The sequence below is a fragment of the Cherax quadricarinatus genome, chromosome 17, assembly GCF_038502225.1.
Source record: "Cherax quadricarinatus isolate ZL_2023a chromosome 17, ASM3850222v1, whole genome shotgun sequence".
In the NCBI taxonomy this organism is placed as follows: Eukaryota; Metazoa; Arthropoda; class Malacostraca; order Decapoda; family Parastacidae; genus Cherax; species Cherax quadricarinatus.
Window position 1 is genome coordinate 47,858,369 of NC_091308.1, and position 18,592 is coordinate 47,876,960.

General features: G+C 40.4%; 1 protein-coding gene across 6 annotated transcripts in view; it reads right to left on the reverse strand.

Annotated features, from left to right (window-relative positions):
* The window catches only part of PEK (pancreatic eIF-2alpha kinase), a 118,740-nt gene that overhangs the window by 90,473 nt on the left and 9,675 nt on the right, over positions 1 to 18,592 (reverse strand). For all 6 annotated transcript variants that reach the window (XR_008406647.2, XM_053773431.2, XM_053773433.2 and 3 more), the window contains exons 4-6: positions 16,760 to 16,934; positions 15,249 to 15,417; positions 1,382 to 1,507 (exon numbers count right to left, since the gene is read on the reverse strand). Coding sequence is in view for 5 of the 6 variants with exons in the window: in XM_053773431.2 (XP_053629406.2) it covers positions 1,382 to 1,507; positions 15,249 to 15,417; positions 16,760 to 16,934 (470 nt within the window). In the remaining variant the exon portion in view is untranslated. The remainder of the gene's footprint in view (positions 1 to 1,381; positions 1,508 to 15,248; positions 15,418 to 16,759; positions 16,935 to 18,592) is intronic.

The window sequence follows — 18,592 nt, forward strand, 5'->3', positions numbered from 1 at the left end:
TTAAGAAAGACATCAGTGGGGATAGGGAGATGAAGAAACCCTTCATGGGCCTTCTCTCTAAGGAAATCACTACTACTACCTCTTCTTCTTCTACTACAACTACTGATGAAATTAAGACACATGTGCGGCGTCTGGTTGTCTTTCTTGTGGACGTTTCGCCATCCAGTGGCTGGCTGGATGGCGAAACGACTACGATGGGGATGCCCGGGTGTTGTGCATGTGTCTTAATTTCATCCTGTCGGTATTATATACAATTTTTGTACTACTACTACTACTACCTCCACCTCTTCCTGCCTATATATAGCCGTCCTGCTCCACCTCTGTCAGTGTGACTTTGTCAATGGTCCAAGTCGAACCGAAACGTCATCGTAAGCTTCTCTCTTTTATGTGAGGGTTATTTGTGTAAGTAGAAGTAGCAAGACATACCTGTAATCTTGCATATTTATGAGACAGACAAAAGACACCAGCAATCCTACATAGTAATATATTGGCAAAAAAAAAAAAAAATGGCAATGGAGGGATACAAGAAAAATTTTCATCACAAAGTGGTAAACCAATGAAATGAATTGAAAGAGGAAGTAGGTGATTTGGTCATTTAGAGAGGGTAGAGCAAAATAGGATGACTTGGAGGGTGTATAAATCTGTGGTGAAAGGAAGGAGGGGTTGGGGCTGTCCTAGGAAAGGATGGAAAGGGGGAGGGGTAAAAAAAAAGGTTTTGCGTGTGAGGGGCTTGAACATATAGCATGCATATGTGTGTGTGTGTTAGATAGGAGCGAATAGAAACGAATAGTTTTTCAGACCCGACGAGCTGTTGTTGAGCAGAGTAATATTTTGTGAAGAGATTCAGAGAAACCAGTTAGCCAGACTTGAGTCCTGGAGACGGAAAGCACAGTGTCTGCATTGTAAAGGAGAGGTCTGGGATATTGGCTGTTTGGAGTGACATCTGAACTGTCATATCTGGGCACTTCTGCAAAGACAATAATTATGTGTGAATGATGGTGAAAGTGTTGTCTCCCACTGAGGTGGCTGACATACTGAAAAGAAAAAAGTAGTAGTAGTAAGTGTTACAATCATTGAAAATTTAACGATCAGACACCACAAGCATAGCTTTGCTCCTATAGCTACAAATAGGTAACTATACCCATATACACTCACAAACATAAAAAGTTAGCACATTCACCATTTAGCCATTAAAGTAAGGTGATCCAAAGCTGGAAAAAGGCATTCATCTTTCATTAGCTGTCATTGCAGAACACAGCACAATCCCAATGGCCCACCAAAATGTAACATCCCCACCCATCCTTCAGAGTACAGGAACTGTATTTCTGAATTCTAAGTTAATTCAGCAGAAAATGAGCACTCTTTAAACTATAATACTAACCTTGTGTTGAGCATCAGGATAGCCTGTATTTGGATTGAGTGCTGGTACACTGCTTGTACTAAATAAATCTACTGATTCCAACTCTCCATCCAGCATTTTCCAAGCATTTACCACTGGAGAGGTTAACTGCAGAAGACAAAAAGTGCATAAAAATTTATATCTTTCTTTTTTTCAATGCACTGACCATATCCCACCAAGGCAGGGTGGCCCAAAAAAGAAAAACAAAAGTTTCTCTTTTTAACTTTAGTAATATAAACAGGAGAAGGGGTTACTAGCCTCTTGCTCCCAGCATAAAAATTTATATCAAACTATGAAATATTTTTAATAGCACAATCCAATATATCTGTTTATAACTAACACACCAAATAATGTGTTGCAGTGCACCTCTGGCAAGACAGTGATGGAGTGAATGATGCAAGTTTTTCTTTTTTTGGGCCACCCTGCCTTGGTGGGAGATGGCCAATGTGTTAATAAAAAAAATAAAGTGGGTTACATACTTCATAGTCATAGAAAGTACAGTGGACCCTCGGTTATTGGCCGTAATCCATTCCAGAAGGTCGGCCTAAAACCGAAAAGGTCAACAACCAAAATAATATTTCCCATAAGAATTAATGTAAATCCAATTAACCTGTTTCAGACATCCAAAAATATTAGCAAAAAATACATTTTTTAAAGATTAATTATAGTTTCACATATAGAAAACAGAGTACATTCATTACATACCTCAAAATATTTGTAGTCTTAATGTAGGGCAAGAGGTGAGTAGTATTTATTTGAAAGAAGTCAGTGTAGGCCGCAGTAGATGTAGTTACAGTACACATATGTAGCCCATCCCCCTTGGGCTACACCACACAGCCATATTATTGCCATGTTCACTGAGTTTAATCGTTTCTAACAACTACCTTTAGATGCCATCATAAACAAAGGGAGAAGTAATGAATAATTCATGAGTGTAGCCTACCTGCTACATTCCCTCCCTGCTACACTCCCTGCCTTTCTGCTACACTCCTTGCCTCTATGCCTGCCTGCCTTGAATTCTATCATGTTTCTCACTTTCTTTACCAAAGGAACTTTACTAGGAACTTTCTTTGGGGCCATGGTTACTACCAAAAACAATGGATTATAGTGAAATGTTTGAATGAATGAGCAGAAGCTTCCTCAATCACCCAGAAACACAGCCACGCTGACTCAGGAACACGCGAGTGGTGGTGGACACGTCCAATACAGCTGATAAGCGAAATAACGGCTGATAACCGGAAGCCGAAAAACCAGCTGATAACCGAGTTGGCCGATAAGTGGAATGGCCGATAACCGAGGGTCCACTGTACTGCATTCATTGTATTTAACTCTGTGACTGTCGAAACCCCAAATCCTGAGGTTTCTCCTGGTGTTGAAAAATTTAAAAAAACAAAAAAATAATTTTTTCTTATGAAATGATAGAGAATCTTTTCCTGGTGATAATGACACCAAAAGAACAAAATTTGATGGAAAACTTACAGAATTACACTATAGCGAAGTTAGAGACCTTGGCAATGTTTGCAAATTGGCGATTTCGCCCACTTTGAGCCCTATTTTTGGCTAATTCCGTTGTTCCAGTCGACCAAACTCATAGCAATTTCTTTAGAACTCCATTTGTTCTATCAATTGAGTACAAGAAACTGCCCATTTACCGATTTCAACTACCCAATAACGTGGTCAGAAATATGCAATTGAGCCAATTTCACGCAAATTAAAAAATATGAATTTCAAAAAATGGTCCAGAATGAACAATGCAGACATTCTTGGCTCTAAAATAACATTTTCTTTGTTCATCAGCCATGTCTCCAGGCCCCTCTGATATTACTCTTGCTTTCTATTTTGAATTTTTATTCAAACAAAAAATAGAAGATTTACTGCAATATTGTAATAATTGTATAAATAACATCAACCCATTCATGACTACATATTAGAATGGCTAGTTGGGCATTTATTGGACAATGGCATCATTTGTTTACTTTTGAACAGCGGCAAAAATCAAACATTTCCCCTACCTTGAGCTCCATTTCAAGGTTCTTTTCATAGTAAAACCAATCAAAATCACCTCTATTTCTATAATATGTTTTCCATTCTATCAAATGAAACCAAGAAAACGAGAATACAACCATAAATACTATACGAAAATACACCACAAAGTCGGCATTTTAATCCAAAAAAACAGTTGGATTTTTTTTTTTGTCTCATTATGCACTGCATACTGCAGGACTTTTTTTTATATGGTGCACACTGACCAAACAGACCCATTCTCTCACATGTGTGCCTACCAGCTTTCTCCTGCTTGATTTGAAACTGCTAGAATTTTTTAGTATACATACGTCAAACACGGTGGCTCATAAGACGTATACATACGACTGAAACAGTCAAAGGGTTAAACTTCATAAACAGAGGTGAACAATGTAAGTACATATGACACCATCACAAACCTCATACGTTTTGCATAATCTCAATATTAATTTTGTTGCCAATCATTATCCATAGGCATATATAGGAGTATCAAAAGAGGGGAAGGGCAGTTAAGAAATCAATATACAGTGGACCCCCGCATAACGATGGCATCACATAGCGAATAATCCGCATACCGCTTGCTTTAATCGCAAAAATTTTGCCTCGCATACCGCTTAAAAACCCGCTCACCGATTTTCGTCCGAGACGCGTCCAATGTGCGGCCTCAGCCACGCTCACATGTTCCGCCGGTGGCATTGTTTACCAGCCAGCCTCCGCGGTAACATCCAAGCATACAATCGGAATATTTCGTATTATTACAGTGTTTTCGGTGCTTTTTCTGGAAAATAAGTGACCATGGGCCCCAAGAAAGCTTCTAGTGCCAACCCTACAGCAATAAGGGTGAGAATTACAATAGAGATGAAGAAAAAGATCATTGATAAGTATGAAAGTGGAGTGCGTGTCTCCGAGCTGGCCAGGTTGTATAATAAACCCCAATCAACCATCGCTACTATTGGTGGTACAGCTGCTGCTGCTGCTGCTGCACTGTCAGCTGCTGCTGCTGCTGCACTGTCAGCTGCTGCTGCTGCTGTAGCATCGTCTGCTGCTGCTGTAACATCGTCTGTTGCTGCTGTAGCATCGTCTGTTGCTGCTGTACCACCGTCAGCTGCTGCTGCTGCTGTAGCATCGTCTGCTGCTGCTGTAGCATCGTCTGCTGCTGCTGTAGCATCGTCTGTTGCTGCTGTACCACCGTCAGCTGCTGCTGCTGCTGCTGTAGCACCGTTGTTGGTGTGGCTTATTGAGAATACCAAGAAACAATTAACCCCAGAGGATTTGCCACCCAGGATAGCCCAAAAAAGTCAGTGTCATCGAAGACTGTCTAACTTATTTCCATTGGGGTCCTTAATCTCGTCTCCCAGGATGCAACCCACACAAGTCGACTAACACCCAGGTGAACAGGGAAAAATGCCTGGAACTAGTGCTCATATTGGTGAATTTAAAGCCAGCAAAGGTTGGTTTGAGAGATTTAAGAATCGTAGTGGCATACACAGTGTGATAAGGCCTGTTCTGGAAGAAAATGCCAAACAGGACCTACAGTACTCAGGAGGAAAAGGCACTCCCAGGACACAGTGTCTCATCAGTCATTGCTGCATCTTCAATAAAGGTAAGTGTCATTTATTCTTCATTTAGTAGACTAGTACATGCACAATATATACTGTGCATGTACTACTCTACTATTGTGCATGTATCCTTCTCTTTGTGTGTGGGAAAATGTATATTTCATGTGGTAAAATTTTTTTTTTCATACTTTTGGGTGTCTTGCACGGATTAATTTGATTTCCATTATTTCTTATGGGGAAAATTCATTCGCATACCGATTATTTCGCATAACAATTACCCCTCTTGCACGGATTAAAATCGTTATGCGGGGGTCCACTGTATTCAGTTACAGAGAGAAATAAAAAAAGGAATACGAAAAGCAAAAAGGGAATATGAGGCTAAGGTCACAAGGGATTCTAAGACTAACCCAAAAGGGTTCTTTCAGGTATACAGAAGATTAGAGACAAGATTGGCCCACTAAAGAGTAGCTCAGGTCAGATCACTGACAGTGATAGGGATATGTGTGAAATTTTCAATTCTTACTTCCTTTCAGTCTTTACTCAGGAAGATACTAGCGAAATTCCAGAAATAATAAATTATGTAGAACAGGACGATAATAAACTATGCACGATTGCAGTAACTAGTGACATGGCCCTCAGACAAATAGAGAAATTAAAACCTAACAAATCCCTAGGCCCTGATGAATTTTTTGCAAGGGTTTTAAAGGAATGTAAAGAGGAACTTTGCAAACTTTTGGCTAATCTTTTCAACATATCGCTACAAACTGGCATAGTGCCTGATAAGTGGAAAATGGCAAATGTAATACCTACTTACAAGGCAGGTGACAGGTCCTTAGCTTTGAACTATAGACCAATAAGCCTTACCTCCATAGTGGGAAAACTTATGGAATCAATAATTGCCGAGGCAATTCGTAGCCATCTTGATAGGCATAAATTGATAAATGAATATCAATACGGTTTTACTAAGGGGCATTCCTGTCTTACGAATTTACTAACTTTTTTCGCTAAGGTGTTTGAGGAGGTAGATCATGGTAATGAATATGATACTGTGTATATGGACTTCAGTAAGGCTTTCAATACAGTTCCACATCAGAGACTTTTGAGGAAACTTAAGGCACACAGAATAGGAGAAATTTTTTCCTGGGTAGAGGTGTGGTTGACAAATAGGCAGCAAAGAGTTTGCATAAATTGGGAGAAATCAGAATGGGGGCACGTCACAAGCGGTGTTCCACAGGGATCAGTGTTGGGCCCCTTGTTGTTCACAATTTACATAAACGATATAGATGAGGGAACAAATAGCGACATAAGCAAATTTTCTGACAACACCAAAATAAGCCGTCCAATTCATTCTATTGAGGACATCAGTGCACTCCAAGATGATCTGAATAGACTGATGCAGTGGTTGGAGAAGTGGCAGATGCAGCTTAATATAGACAAATGCAAAGTGCTAAATGTTGGGCAGGACAATAACCATGCCACTTATAAACTGAATAGTGTAGATCTTAATACTACTGACTGCGAAAAGGATTTAGGAGTTCTGGTTAGCAGTAATTTGAAACCAAGACAACAGTGCATAAGTGTTCGCAAAAAAGCTAACAGAATCCTTGGCTTCATATCAAGAAGTATAAATAATAGAAGTCCTCAGGTTGTTCTTCAACTCTATATATCCTGGTTAGGCCTCATTTAGATTATGCTGCACAGTTCTGGTCACCGTATTACAGAATGGATATAAATGCACTGGAAAACGTACAGAGGAGGATGAAAAAGTTGATCCCATGTATCAGAAATCTTCCCTATGAGGACAGACTGAGGGCCCTCAATCTGCACTCTCTAGATAGGCATAGAATTAGGGATATGATTGAGGTGTATAAATGGAAAACAGGAATAAATAAAGGGGATGTAAATAGTGTGCTGAAAATATCCAGCCAAGACAGGACTCGCAGCAATGGCTTCAAGTTGGAAAAGTTCAGATTCAGGAAAGATATAGGAAAGCACTGGTTTGGTAATAGAGTTGTGGATAAGTGAAACAGACTCCTGAGTACCGTCATAGACGCTAAGACGTTGTTTAGTTTTAGTAGGTTGGTAGACAGCAACCACCCAGGGAAGTACTACCGTCCTGCCAGATGACTGTGAAACAAAAACCTGTAACTGTTTTGCATGATGGTAGGATTGCTGGTTTCTTTTTCTGTCTCATAAACACGCTAAGATAACAGGGATATCTTGCTACTCCTACTTACACTTTGGTCACACTTCACAGACACGCACATGCATATATATATATACATACATCTAGGTTTTTCTCCTTTTTCTAAATAGCTCTTGTTCTTTTTTATTTCTTCTATTGTCCATGGGGAAGTGGAAAAGAATCTTTCCTCCGTAAGCCATGCGTGTCGTATGAGGCGACTAAAATGCCGGGAGCAATGGGCTAGTAACCCCTTCTCCTGTATACAATTACTAAAAAAGAGAAGAAGAAAAACTTTATAAAACTGGGTTGCTTAAATGTGCGTGGATGTAGTGCGGATGACAAGAAACAGATGATTGCTGATGTTATGAATGAAAAGAAGTTGGATGTCCTGGCCCTAAGCGAAACAAAGCTGAAGGGGGTAGGAGAGTTTCAGTGGGGGGAAATAAATGGGATTAAATCTGGAGTATCTGAGAGAGTTAGAGCAAAGGAAGGGGTAGCAGTAATGTTAAATGATCAGTTATGGAAGGAGAAAAGAGAATATGAATGTGTAAATTCAAGAATTATGTGGATTAAAGTAAAGGTTGGATGCGAGAAGTGGGTCATAATAAGCGTGTATGCACCTGGAGAAGAGAGGAATGCAGAGGAGAGAGAGAGATTTTGGGAGATGTTAAGTGAATGTATAGGAGCCTTTGAACCAAGTGAGAGAGTAATTGTGGTAGGGGACTTGAATGCTAAAGTAGGAGAAACTTTTAGAGAGGGTGTGGTAGGTAAGTTTGGGGTGCCAGGTGTAAATGATAATGGGAGCCCTTTGATTGAACTTTGTATAGAAAGGGGTTTAGTTATAGGTAATACATATTTTAAGAAAAAGAGGATAAATAAGTATACACGATATGATGTAGGGCGAAATGACAGTAGTTTGTTGGATTATGTATTGGTAGATAAAAGACTGTTGAGTAGACTTCAGGATGTACATGTTTATAGAGGGGCCACAGATATATCAGATCACTTTCTAGTTGTAGCTACACTGAGAGTAAAAGGTAGATGGGATACAAGGAGAATAGAAGCATCAGGGAAGAGAGAGGTGAAGGTTTATAAACTAAAAGAGGAGGCAGTTAGGGTAAGATATAAACAGCTATTGGAGGATAGATGGGCTAATGAGAGCATAGGCAATGGGGTCGAAGAGGTATGGGGTAGGTTTAAAAATGTAGTGTTAGAGTGTTCAGCAGAAGTTTGTGGTTACAGGAAAGTGGGTGCAGGAGGGAAGAGGAGCGATTGGTGGAATGATGATGTAAAGAGAGTAGTAAGGGAGAAAAAGTTAGCATATGAGAAGTTTTTACAAAGTAGAAGTGATGCAAGGAGGGAAGAGTATATGGAGAAAAAGAGAGAGGTTAAGAGAGTGGTGAAGCAATGTAAAAAGAGAGCAAATGAGAGAGTGGGTGAGATGTTATCAACAAATTTTGTTGAAAATAAGAAAAAGTTTTGGAGTGAGATTAACAAGTTAAGAAAGCCTAGAGAACAAATTGATTTGTCAGTTAAAAATAGGAGAGGAGAGTTATTAAATGGAGAGTTAGAGGTATTGGGAAGATGGAAGGAATATTTTGAGGAATTGTTAAATGTTGATGAAGATAGGGAAGCTGTGATTTCGTGTATAGGGCAAGGAGGAATAACATCTTGTAGGAGTGAGGAAGAGCCAGTTGTGAGTGTGGGGGAAGTTCGTGAGGCAGTAGGTAAAATGAAAGGGGGTAAGGCAGCCGGGATTGATGGGATAAAGATAGAAATGTTAAAAGCAGGTGGGGATATAGTTTTGGAGTGGTTGGTGCAATTATTTAATAAATGTATGGAAGAGGGTAAGGTACCTAGGGATTGGCAGAGAGCATGCATAGTTCCTTTGTATAAAGGCAAAGGGGATAAAAGAGAGTGCAAAAATTATAGGGGGATAAGTCTGTTGAGTGTACCTGGTAAAGTGTATGGTAGAGTTATAATTGAAAGAATTAAGAGTAAGACGGAGAATAGGATAGCAGATGAGCAAGGAGGCTTTAGGAAAGGTAGGGGGTGTGTGGACCAGGTGTTTACAGTGAAACATATAAGTGAACAGTATTTAGATAAGGCTAAAGAGGTCTTTGTGGCATTTATGGATTTGGAAAAGGCGTATGACAGGGTGGATAGGGGGGCAATGTGGCAGATGTTGCAAGTGTATGGTGTAGGAGGTAGGTTACTGAAAGCAGTGAAGAGTTTTTACGAGGATAGTGAGGCTCAAGTTAGAGTATGTAGGAAAGAGGGAAATTTTTTCCCAGTAAAAGTAGGCCTTAGACAAGGATGTGTGATGTCACCGTGGTTGTTTAATATATTTATAGATGGGGTTGTAAGAGAAGTAAATGCGAGGGTCTTGGCAAGAGGCGTGGAGTTAAAAGATAAAGAATCACACACAAAGTGGGAGTTGTCACAGCTGCTCTTTGCTGATGACACTGTGCTCTTGGGAGATTCTGAAGAGAAGTTGCAGAGATTGGTGGATGAATTTGGTAGGGTGTGCAAAAGAAGAAAATTAAAGGTGAATACAGGAAAGAGTAAGGTTATGAGGATAACAAAAAGATTAGGTGATGAAAGATTGAATATCAGATTGGAGGGAGAGAGTATGGAGGAGGTGAACGTATTCAGATATTTGGGAGTGGACGTGTCAGCGGATGGGTCTATGAAAGATGAGGTGAATCATAGAATTGATGAGGGAAAAAGAGTGAGTGGTGCACTTAGGAGTCTGTGGAGACAAAGAACTTTGTCCTTGGAGGCAAAGAGGGGAATGTATGAGAGTATAGTTTTACCAACGCTCTTATATGGGTGTGAAGCGTGGGTGATGAATGTTGCAGCGAGGAGAAGGCTGGAGGCAGTGGAGATGTCATGTCTGAGGGCAATGTGTGGTGTGAATATAATGCAGAGAATTCGTAGTTTGGAAGTTAGGAGGAGGTGCGGGATTACCAAAACTGTTGTCCAGAGGGCTGAGGAAGGGTTGTTGAGGTGGTTCGGACAGGTAGAGAGAATGGAGCGAAACAGAATGACTTCAAGAGTGTATCAGTCTGTAGTGGAAGGAAGGCGGGGTAGGGGTCGGCCTAGGAAGGGTTGGAGGGAGGGGGTAAAGGAGGTTTTGTGTGCGAGGGGCTTGGACTTCCAGCAGGCATGCGTGAGCGTGTTTGATAGGAGTGAATGGAGACAAATGGTTTTTAATACTTGACGTGCTGTTGGAGTGTGAGCAAAGTAACATTTATGAAGGGATTCAGGGAAACCGGCAGGCCGGACTTGAGTTCTGGAGATGGGAAGTACAGTGCCTGCACTCTGAAGGAGGGGTGTTAATGTTGCAGTTTTAAAAACTGTAGTGTAAAGCACCCTTCTGGCAAGACAGTGATGGAGTGAATGATGGTGAAAGTTTTTCTTTTTCGGGCCACCCTGCCTTGGTGGGAATCGGCCGGTGTGATAATAAAAAAAAAAAAAAAAAAAAAATAAATTAAATGTTGAGGAAGAAAGGGAGGCTGTAATTTCATGCACTGGCCAGGGAGGTATACCATCTTTTAGGAGTGAAGAAAGGGTTGGAGAGAGGGGGTAAAGGAGCTTTTGTGGGCAAGGGGCTTGGACTTCCAGCAAGCGTGCGTGAGCGTGTTAGATAGGAGTGAATGGAGACGAATGGTACTTGGGACCTTGGTAAGGGGAATTACCAATAGATCCCTGGCTGTCTTTAAGAAGGCACTGGACAGGCACCTAAAGTCGGTACCTGACCAACTGGGCTGTGGTTCGTACATCAGCTTGCATGCAGCCAGCAGTAACAGCCTGGTTGATCAGACCCTGATCCACCATGAGGCCTGGTCTCAGACCGAGCCACAGGGGCGTTGGCCCCCGAATCCCTCTCCAGGTACGAAAACTGGGACAAAATTTTGACGAAAAAAGTTGTCGAAAACCTAATTGTATGAAAACTAGGGCATACGAAAACCGAGGTTTCACTGTATTATGGGACTGACACTGGCTTGCAAACCGTAATATTATGGGACTAACAGCGAAAGGGTTAACAATAAACACTTTTATTGAGTTTAATTGTTTTTAGGATTATAGGTTAGCTTATGATTACAGGTAATCAATTTGAATTACTAATAACAAAAATAATTTTTAATTCACTTCCTCCATACTCCCCTTCAATCTGATATGCGGTACTTCACTACCTAAACATTTGCTTATTCTTTTCAGCTAGTCTCTTCTATGTTCATTTTTAACTTCCCTCTTTCTCTCACCCCCCAAACTCCTCCATCAATCTTTGTAACTTCTCTTCAGAATTTCCTGAGAGCCACTTTATCAGTAACTGATACAGAAGGGATCACAAGCTCCTTGCTCCTGATATTTCAGTAATCCCCTACAATACACAGGAGATAAAAGAATTTTAACCTGCTTCCCCTTGGAATATGAAAAAAAAAATACAAGAAAAAGAATTATTAAGAAATTCTGAAGAAAACTCAGATAAGTATGCAAAACAAAATACATACATTTGCATATATGGGGAGGAATAAATGGGATTAGGTCAGTTTTTTCAAATAGAGTTAGAGCTAAAGAAGGAGTAGCAATAATGTTGAAGGATAAGCTATGGCAGGAAAAGAGGGACTACAAATGTATAAATTCAAGGATTATGTGGAGTAAAATAAAGATTGGATGTGAAAAGTGGGTTATAGTAAGTGTGTATGCACCTGGAGAAGAGAGAAGTGTAAAGGAGAGAGAGAGATTCTGGGAAATGTTGAGTGAATGCATGGGGAGTTTTGAATCAAGTGTGAGAGTAATGGTGGTTGGGGATTTCAATGCTAAAGTGGGTAAAAATGTTATGGAGGGAGTAGTAGGTAAATTTGGGGTGCCAGGGGTAAATGTAAATGGGGAGCCTTTAATTGAGCTATGTGTAGAAAGAAATTTGGTAATAAGTAATACATATTTTATGAAAAAGAGGATAAATAAATATACAAGGTATGATGTAGCACGTAATGAAAGTAGTTTGTTAGATTATGTATTGGTGGATAAAAGGTTGATGGGTAGGCTCCAGGATGTACATGTTTATAGAGGGGCAACTGATATATCGGATCATTATTTAGTTGTAGCTACAGTTAGAGTAAGAGGTAGATGGGAAAAGAGGAAGGTGGCAACAACAAGTAAGAGGGAGGTGAAAGTGTATAAACTAAGGGAGGAGGAAGTTCGGGTGAAGTTCGGGCGAGATACAAGCGACTATTGGCAGAAAGGTGGGTTAGTGCAAAGATGAGTAGTGGGGGGGTTGAAGAGGGTTGGAATAGTTTTAAAAATGCAGTATTAGAATGTGGGGCAGAAGTTTGTGATTATAGGAGGGTGGGGGCAGGAGGAAAGAGGAGTGATTGGTGGAATGATGAAGTAAAGGGTGTGATAAAAGAGAAAAAGGTAGCTCACGAGAGGTTTTTACAAAGCAGAAGTGTTATAAGAAGAGCAGAGTATATGGAGAGTAAAAGAAAGGTGAAGAGAGTGGTGAGAGAGTGCAAAAGGAGAGCAGATGAAAGAGTGGGAGAGGCACTGTCAAGAAATTTTAATGAAAATAAGGAAAAATTTTGGAGCGAGTTAAACAAGTTAAGAAAGCCTAGGGAAAGTATGGATTTGTCAGTTAAAAACAGAGTAGGGGAGTTAGTAGATGGGGAGAGGGAGGTATTAGGTAGATGGCGAGAATATTTTGAGGAACTTTTAAATGTTGAGGAAGAAAGGGAGGTGGTAATTTCATGCACTGGCCAGGGAGGTATACCATCTTTTAGGAGTGAAGAAGAGCAGAATGTAAGTGTGGTGGAGGTACGTGAGGCATTACGTAGAATGAAAGGGGGTAAAGCAGCTGGAACTGATGGGATCATGACAGAAATGTTAAAAGCAGGGGGGGATATAGTGTTGGAGTGGTTGGTACTTTTGTTTAATAAATGTATGAAAGAGGGGAAGGTACCTAGGGATTGGCGGAGAGCATGTATAGTCCCTTTATATAAAGGGAAAGGGGACAAAAGAGATTGTAAAAATTATAGAGGAATAAGTTTACTGAGTATACCAGGAAAAGTATACGGTAGGGTTATAATTGAAAGAATTAGAGGTAAGACAGAATGTAGAATTGCGGATGAGCAAGGAGGCTTCAGAGTGGGTAGGGGATGTGTAGATCAAGTGTTTACATTGAAGCATATATGTGAACAGTATTTAGATAAAGGTAGGGAAGTTTTTATTGCATTTATGGATTTAGAAAAGGCATACGATAGAGTGGATAGAGGAGCAATGTGGCAGATGTTGCAAGTATATGGAATAGGTGGTAAGCTACTAAATGCTGTAAAGAGCTTTTATGAGGATAGTGAGGCTCAGGTTAGGGTGTGTAGAAGAGAGGGAGAATACTTCCCGGTAAAAGTAGGTCTTAGACAGGGATGTGTAATGTCACCATGGTTGTTTAATATATTTATAGATGGGGTTGTAAAAGAAGTAAATGCTAGGGTGTTCGGGAGAGGGGTGGGATTAAATTATGGGGAATCAAATTCAAAATGGGAATTGACACAGTTACTTTTTGCTGATGATACTGTGCTTATGGGAGATTCTAAAGAAAAATTGCAAAGGTTAGTGGATGAGTTTCAGAATGTGTGTAAAGGTAGAAAGTTGAAAGTGAACATAGAAAAGAGTAAGGTGATGAGGGTATCAAATGATTTAGATAAAGAAAAATTGGATATCAAATTGGGGAGGAGGAGTATGGAAGAAATTAATGTTTTCAGATACTTGGGAGTTGACGTGTCAGCGGATGGATTTATGAAGGATGAGGTTAATCATAGAATTGATGAGGGAAAAAAGGTGAGTGGTGCGTTGAGGTATATGTGGAGTCAAAAAACGTTATCTATGGAGGCAAAGAAGGGAATGTATGAAAGTATAGTAGTACCAACACTCTTATAAGGATGTGAAGCTTGGGTGGTAAATGCAGCAGCGAGGAGACGGTTGGAGGCAGTGGAGATGTCCTGTCTAAGGGCAATGTGTGGTGTAAATATTATGCAGAAAATTCGGAGTGTGGAAATTAGGAGAAGGTGTGGAGTTAATAAAAGCATTAGTCAGAGGGCAGAAGAGGGGTTGTTGAGGTGGTTTGGTCATTTAGAGAGAATGGATCAAAGTATTATGACATGGAAAGCATATAAATCTATAGGGGAAGGAAAGAGGGGTAGGGGTCGTCCTCGAAAGGGTTGGAAAGAGGGGATAAAGGAGGTTTTGTGGGCGAGGGGCTTGGACTTCCAGCAAGCGTGCATGAGCGTGTTAGATAGGAGTGAATGGAGACGAATGATACTTGGGACCTGACGATCTGTTGGAGTGTGAGCAGGGTAATATTTAGTGAAAGGATTCAGGGAAAGCGGTTATTTTCATATAGTCGGACTTGAGTCCTGGAAATGGGAAGTACAATGCCTGCACTTTAAAGGAGGGGTTTAGGATATTGGCAGTTTGGAGGGATATGTTGTGTATCTTTATACATATATGCTTCTAAGCTGTTGTATTCTGAGCACCTCTGCAAAAGCAGTGATAATGTGTGAGTGTGGTGAAAGTGTTGAATGATGATGAAAGTATTTTCTTTTTGGGGATTTTCTTTCTTTTTTGGGTCACCCTGCCTCGGTGGGAGACGACTGACTTGTTGAAAAAAAAAAAAAAAATACTGAATGTTCATGAGACAGAAAGGAAAGGCCAGCAATCCTGCCACAGTAAAATATTTAAGTTTTCTCATTCACACCAATATGAGAGAACAGTAGTACCATGAGACAGAAAGGAAAGGCCAGCAATCCTGCCACAGTAAAATATTTAAGTTTTCTCATTCACACCAATATGAGAGAACAGTAGTACCTCCCTGGGTGGCTGTCTAACAACTTACTACCCACAAAAATTGCAAATCATTACTTAAATTTAAAATAAAAAATGGTCATGCTACAAATCCAAAAAAAGGAGTTGAAAAAATGACAACCACTGCACTCTCTCTCTTTCTCTCCTCTCTTGTCTCTTCTTAAATAACTTTTAAACATCATTTAATTCTACTGTATTATTAAGAACTTGTGCATCCTACCTTTTGTTGCCAAATGAGCCTGCCCTTGGCATCCATTCCCATAATAGTGCCATCTGGAACAACGAAGTGAAGGGTGGGTAAGAAGTCAGTAGGTGTCTCCTTGGTACTGACAGACTCACATCCACCACCAGCTAGGTTTAATTCATGCTCGCCCACACTAAAGTTCCACCTGGTGAGAAACAATACAAGATAAAGTAGCAACCCCCATATAACATGAGGGTAATAGAGAAAAGGAGGAAGTTTTTGCATTAAAGTGCTCTCAGTTATAAGGTTATTCAGCACTTTTGACAACATGGAGTTATTGTCAGCTATATATACCAACACTTGCAAGTTTGGTTTACCCCAAAAAATTTGTAACACTTTGGCTGTCACCACCAAGCTAGGGTGACCTGACAAAGAAAATGCTTTCATTGTCACATATTCAATCACTGTCTTACCAGAAGCATGAACACCCAAATCCCCAATCCCTCATTCAAAGTAAAGGCACTGTTCTTCCCACTTCCAGGACTCAATCCCAGCTAACTGGTTTCCCTGACTTCCTTCATAAATATTACATAAGAACATAAGAACATAAGAACATAAGAAAGGAGGAACACTGCAGCAGGCCTGTTGGCCCATACTAGGCAGGACCTTTACAATTCATCCCACTAACAAACATAAGAACATAAGAACATATTACCTTGTTCACACTTCAACAGCATGTCAAATTGTAGAAAACCACTTGCCTCTGCTCGCTCCTAAAAAGATCACACAAACCTGTTGGATGTCCAAGCCCCAAGCACTCGAAACCTCCTTACCTCGCCCTCCAACATTTCCTATGACAACCCCTACCCCCTTCTTCCCTGTCCCAGATTTATACACTTTCCTGGTCACCATATTTTACTCCATCCTCTCTGAATGTCCAAACCATGTCAAGAACTCCTCCTCAGCCCTCTGAATAATACTTTTAGTAACTCCACACCTCCTCCTAATCTCCATACTCCAAATTTTTTACAAAACATTCACAATACACATTGCCCTCAAATATGACATATGTACAGTCTCCAGCCTCCTCATGGCAACATTCAAAACCCATGCTTCACATCCATTCAACAGTGCTGGTACCACTATATTCTGGTACATTTACCTTTTTGCCTCTGTAGAAAAAGTTTTTTGTTGCCACAGATGCCTCAATGTATCAGTTTAGTGAGGACCACATCAACCATATCCACACTCTTCAAACTTAACAAGTATTAGCTACCAGAATGTAAGCCAAGTTAGACTGTAGCAATTTTTTCATACCACACTAGTGAAAAAAATTATTTGGAAATTTGGAGGTGTCTGAAACATAACCTTGTTTTCCCCTTATGTAATGCTATTGTACATTATGTACTGATCCCCAGAAATGTAACTGGCACATTACATGATGGTTTACCATACATGGAGTATGTGACATTATCACTTACTAAAATGTTTAGGCAGCATTTAAGTAGTATGTAGCCCCCAGTTCTGAACACAAGTGAAACTCATACCTCTCATCCCCTGACTTGGGATCCACAGCACGCACAGTCTGAGTAACCCGTCGTACAACAAGTATATTGCTGGGCTTTGATGCAGTTCGCTGGCGTTTACACCCCAATGAGTTACACACATAAATCACCCGCCCAGAGCTTGCTGCCATCCCCCATACTTCCGTTGCTTTTCCTCCTGAAAAATAAAATAAAGACTTTTAATAAAAATAAGTTAATGCAATAACTTTTAACACTGGAAATACTGTACATAAATAACAAGGGCGTGTAAAAGAAGAAAGTTGAAAGTGAATGTAGATAAAAGTAAGATGATGAAGGTATCAAACGAGTTAGGTAAAGAATTACTGCCAATATGGTAGGTAAAAGGACACAAGTGCAACTAATATGACATTTTATTGTGGCAATGTTTTGCTCTCCAGGAGCTTCATCAAGCTGTTACAGCTTGATAAGGCTCCTATAGAGCAAAACATTGCCACAATAAAATGTCACATTAGTTGCACTTATGTCCTTTTACCTAACAAAGAAAAACTGGATATCACATTGGAGGGAGGGAGTATGGAAGAAGTGAATGTGTTCAGATATTTGGGAGTAGATTCATCAGCAGATGGGTTTATGAAGGACAAGGTTAATCACAGAATTGATGAAGGAAAAAAGGTGCACTGAGATATCTGTGGAAACAAAAAATGTTATCCATGGAGACAAAGAAGGGAATGTATGAGAGTATAGTGGTGCCAACACTAATACATGTATATGGGTGTGAAGCATGAGTTGTAAATGCTGCAGAGAGGAAGAGGCTGGAGGCAGTGATGCCATATCTAAGGGCAATTTTTTTTTTTTTTTTTTCAACAAGTCGGTCGTCTCCCACCGAGGCAGGGTGACCCAAAAAAAAGAAAGAAAATCCCCAAAAAGAAAATACTTTCATCATCATTCAACACTTTCACCACACTCACACATTATCACTGCTTTTCCAGAGGTGCTCAGAATATAACAGTTTAGAAGCATATACGTATAGAGATACACAACATATCCCTCCAAACTGCCAATATCCCAAACCCCTCCTTTAAAGTGCAGGCATTGTACTTCCCATTTCCAGGACTCAAGTCTGACTATATGAAAATAACCGGTTTCCCTGAATCCCTTCACTAAATATTACCCTGCTCACACTCCAACAGATCGTCAGGTCCCAAGTATCATTCGTCTCCATTCACTCCTATCTAACACGCTCATGCACGCTAAGGGCAATGTGTGGTGTAAATATTATGCAAAGAATTCGTTGTGTGGAAGTTAGGAGGCATGGAGTTACTGAAAGTATTATTCAGAGGGCTGAAGAGGGGTTGTTGAAGTGATTTAGTCATTTAGAGAGAATGGAACAAAACAGATTGACTTGGAGGGGATATAAATCTGTAGTGGAGGGGACAAGGGGTAAGGGTCATCCTAGGAAAGTATGGGGGAAGAGAGTGAAAGGTTTTGTGTGATAGGGACTTGGATTGCAGCATGCATGTTAGATAGGAGTGAACAGAGACGAATGATTTTTGGGACCTGATGAGCTGTTGGAGTGTGAGCAGGGTAATATTTTGTGAAGGGATTCAGGGAAATCGGTTAGCCAGACTCGAGTCCTGGAGGTGGGAAGTATAATGCCTGCACTTTAAAAGGGAGGTTTGGGATACGGGCTCTTTGGAGTGACTTCTAAACTGTCATATCTGGGTGCTTCTGCAAAGACAGTGATTATGTGTGAAAGATAGTGAAAGTATAGAATGATGGTGAAAGTACTGAATGATGGTAAACGTGTTTCTTTTTTTTTTTTTTTGGTCACCCTGCCACGGTGGGAGACGGCCA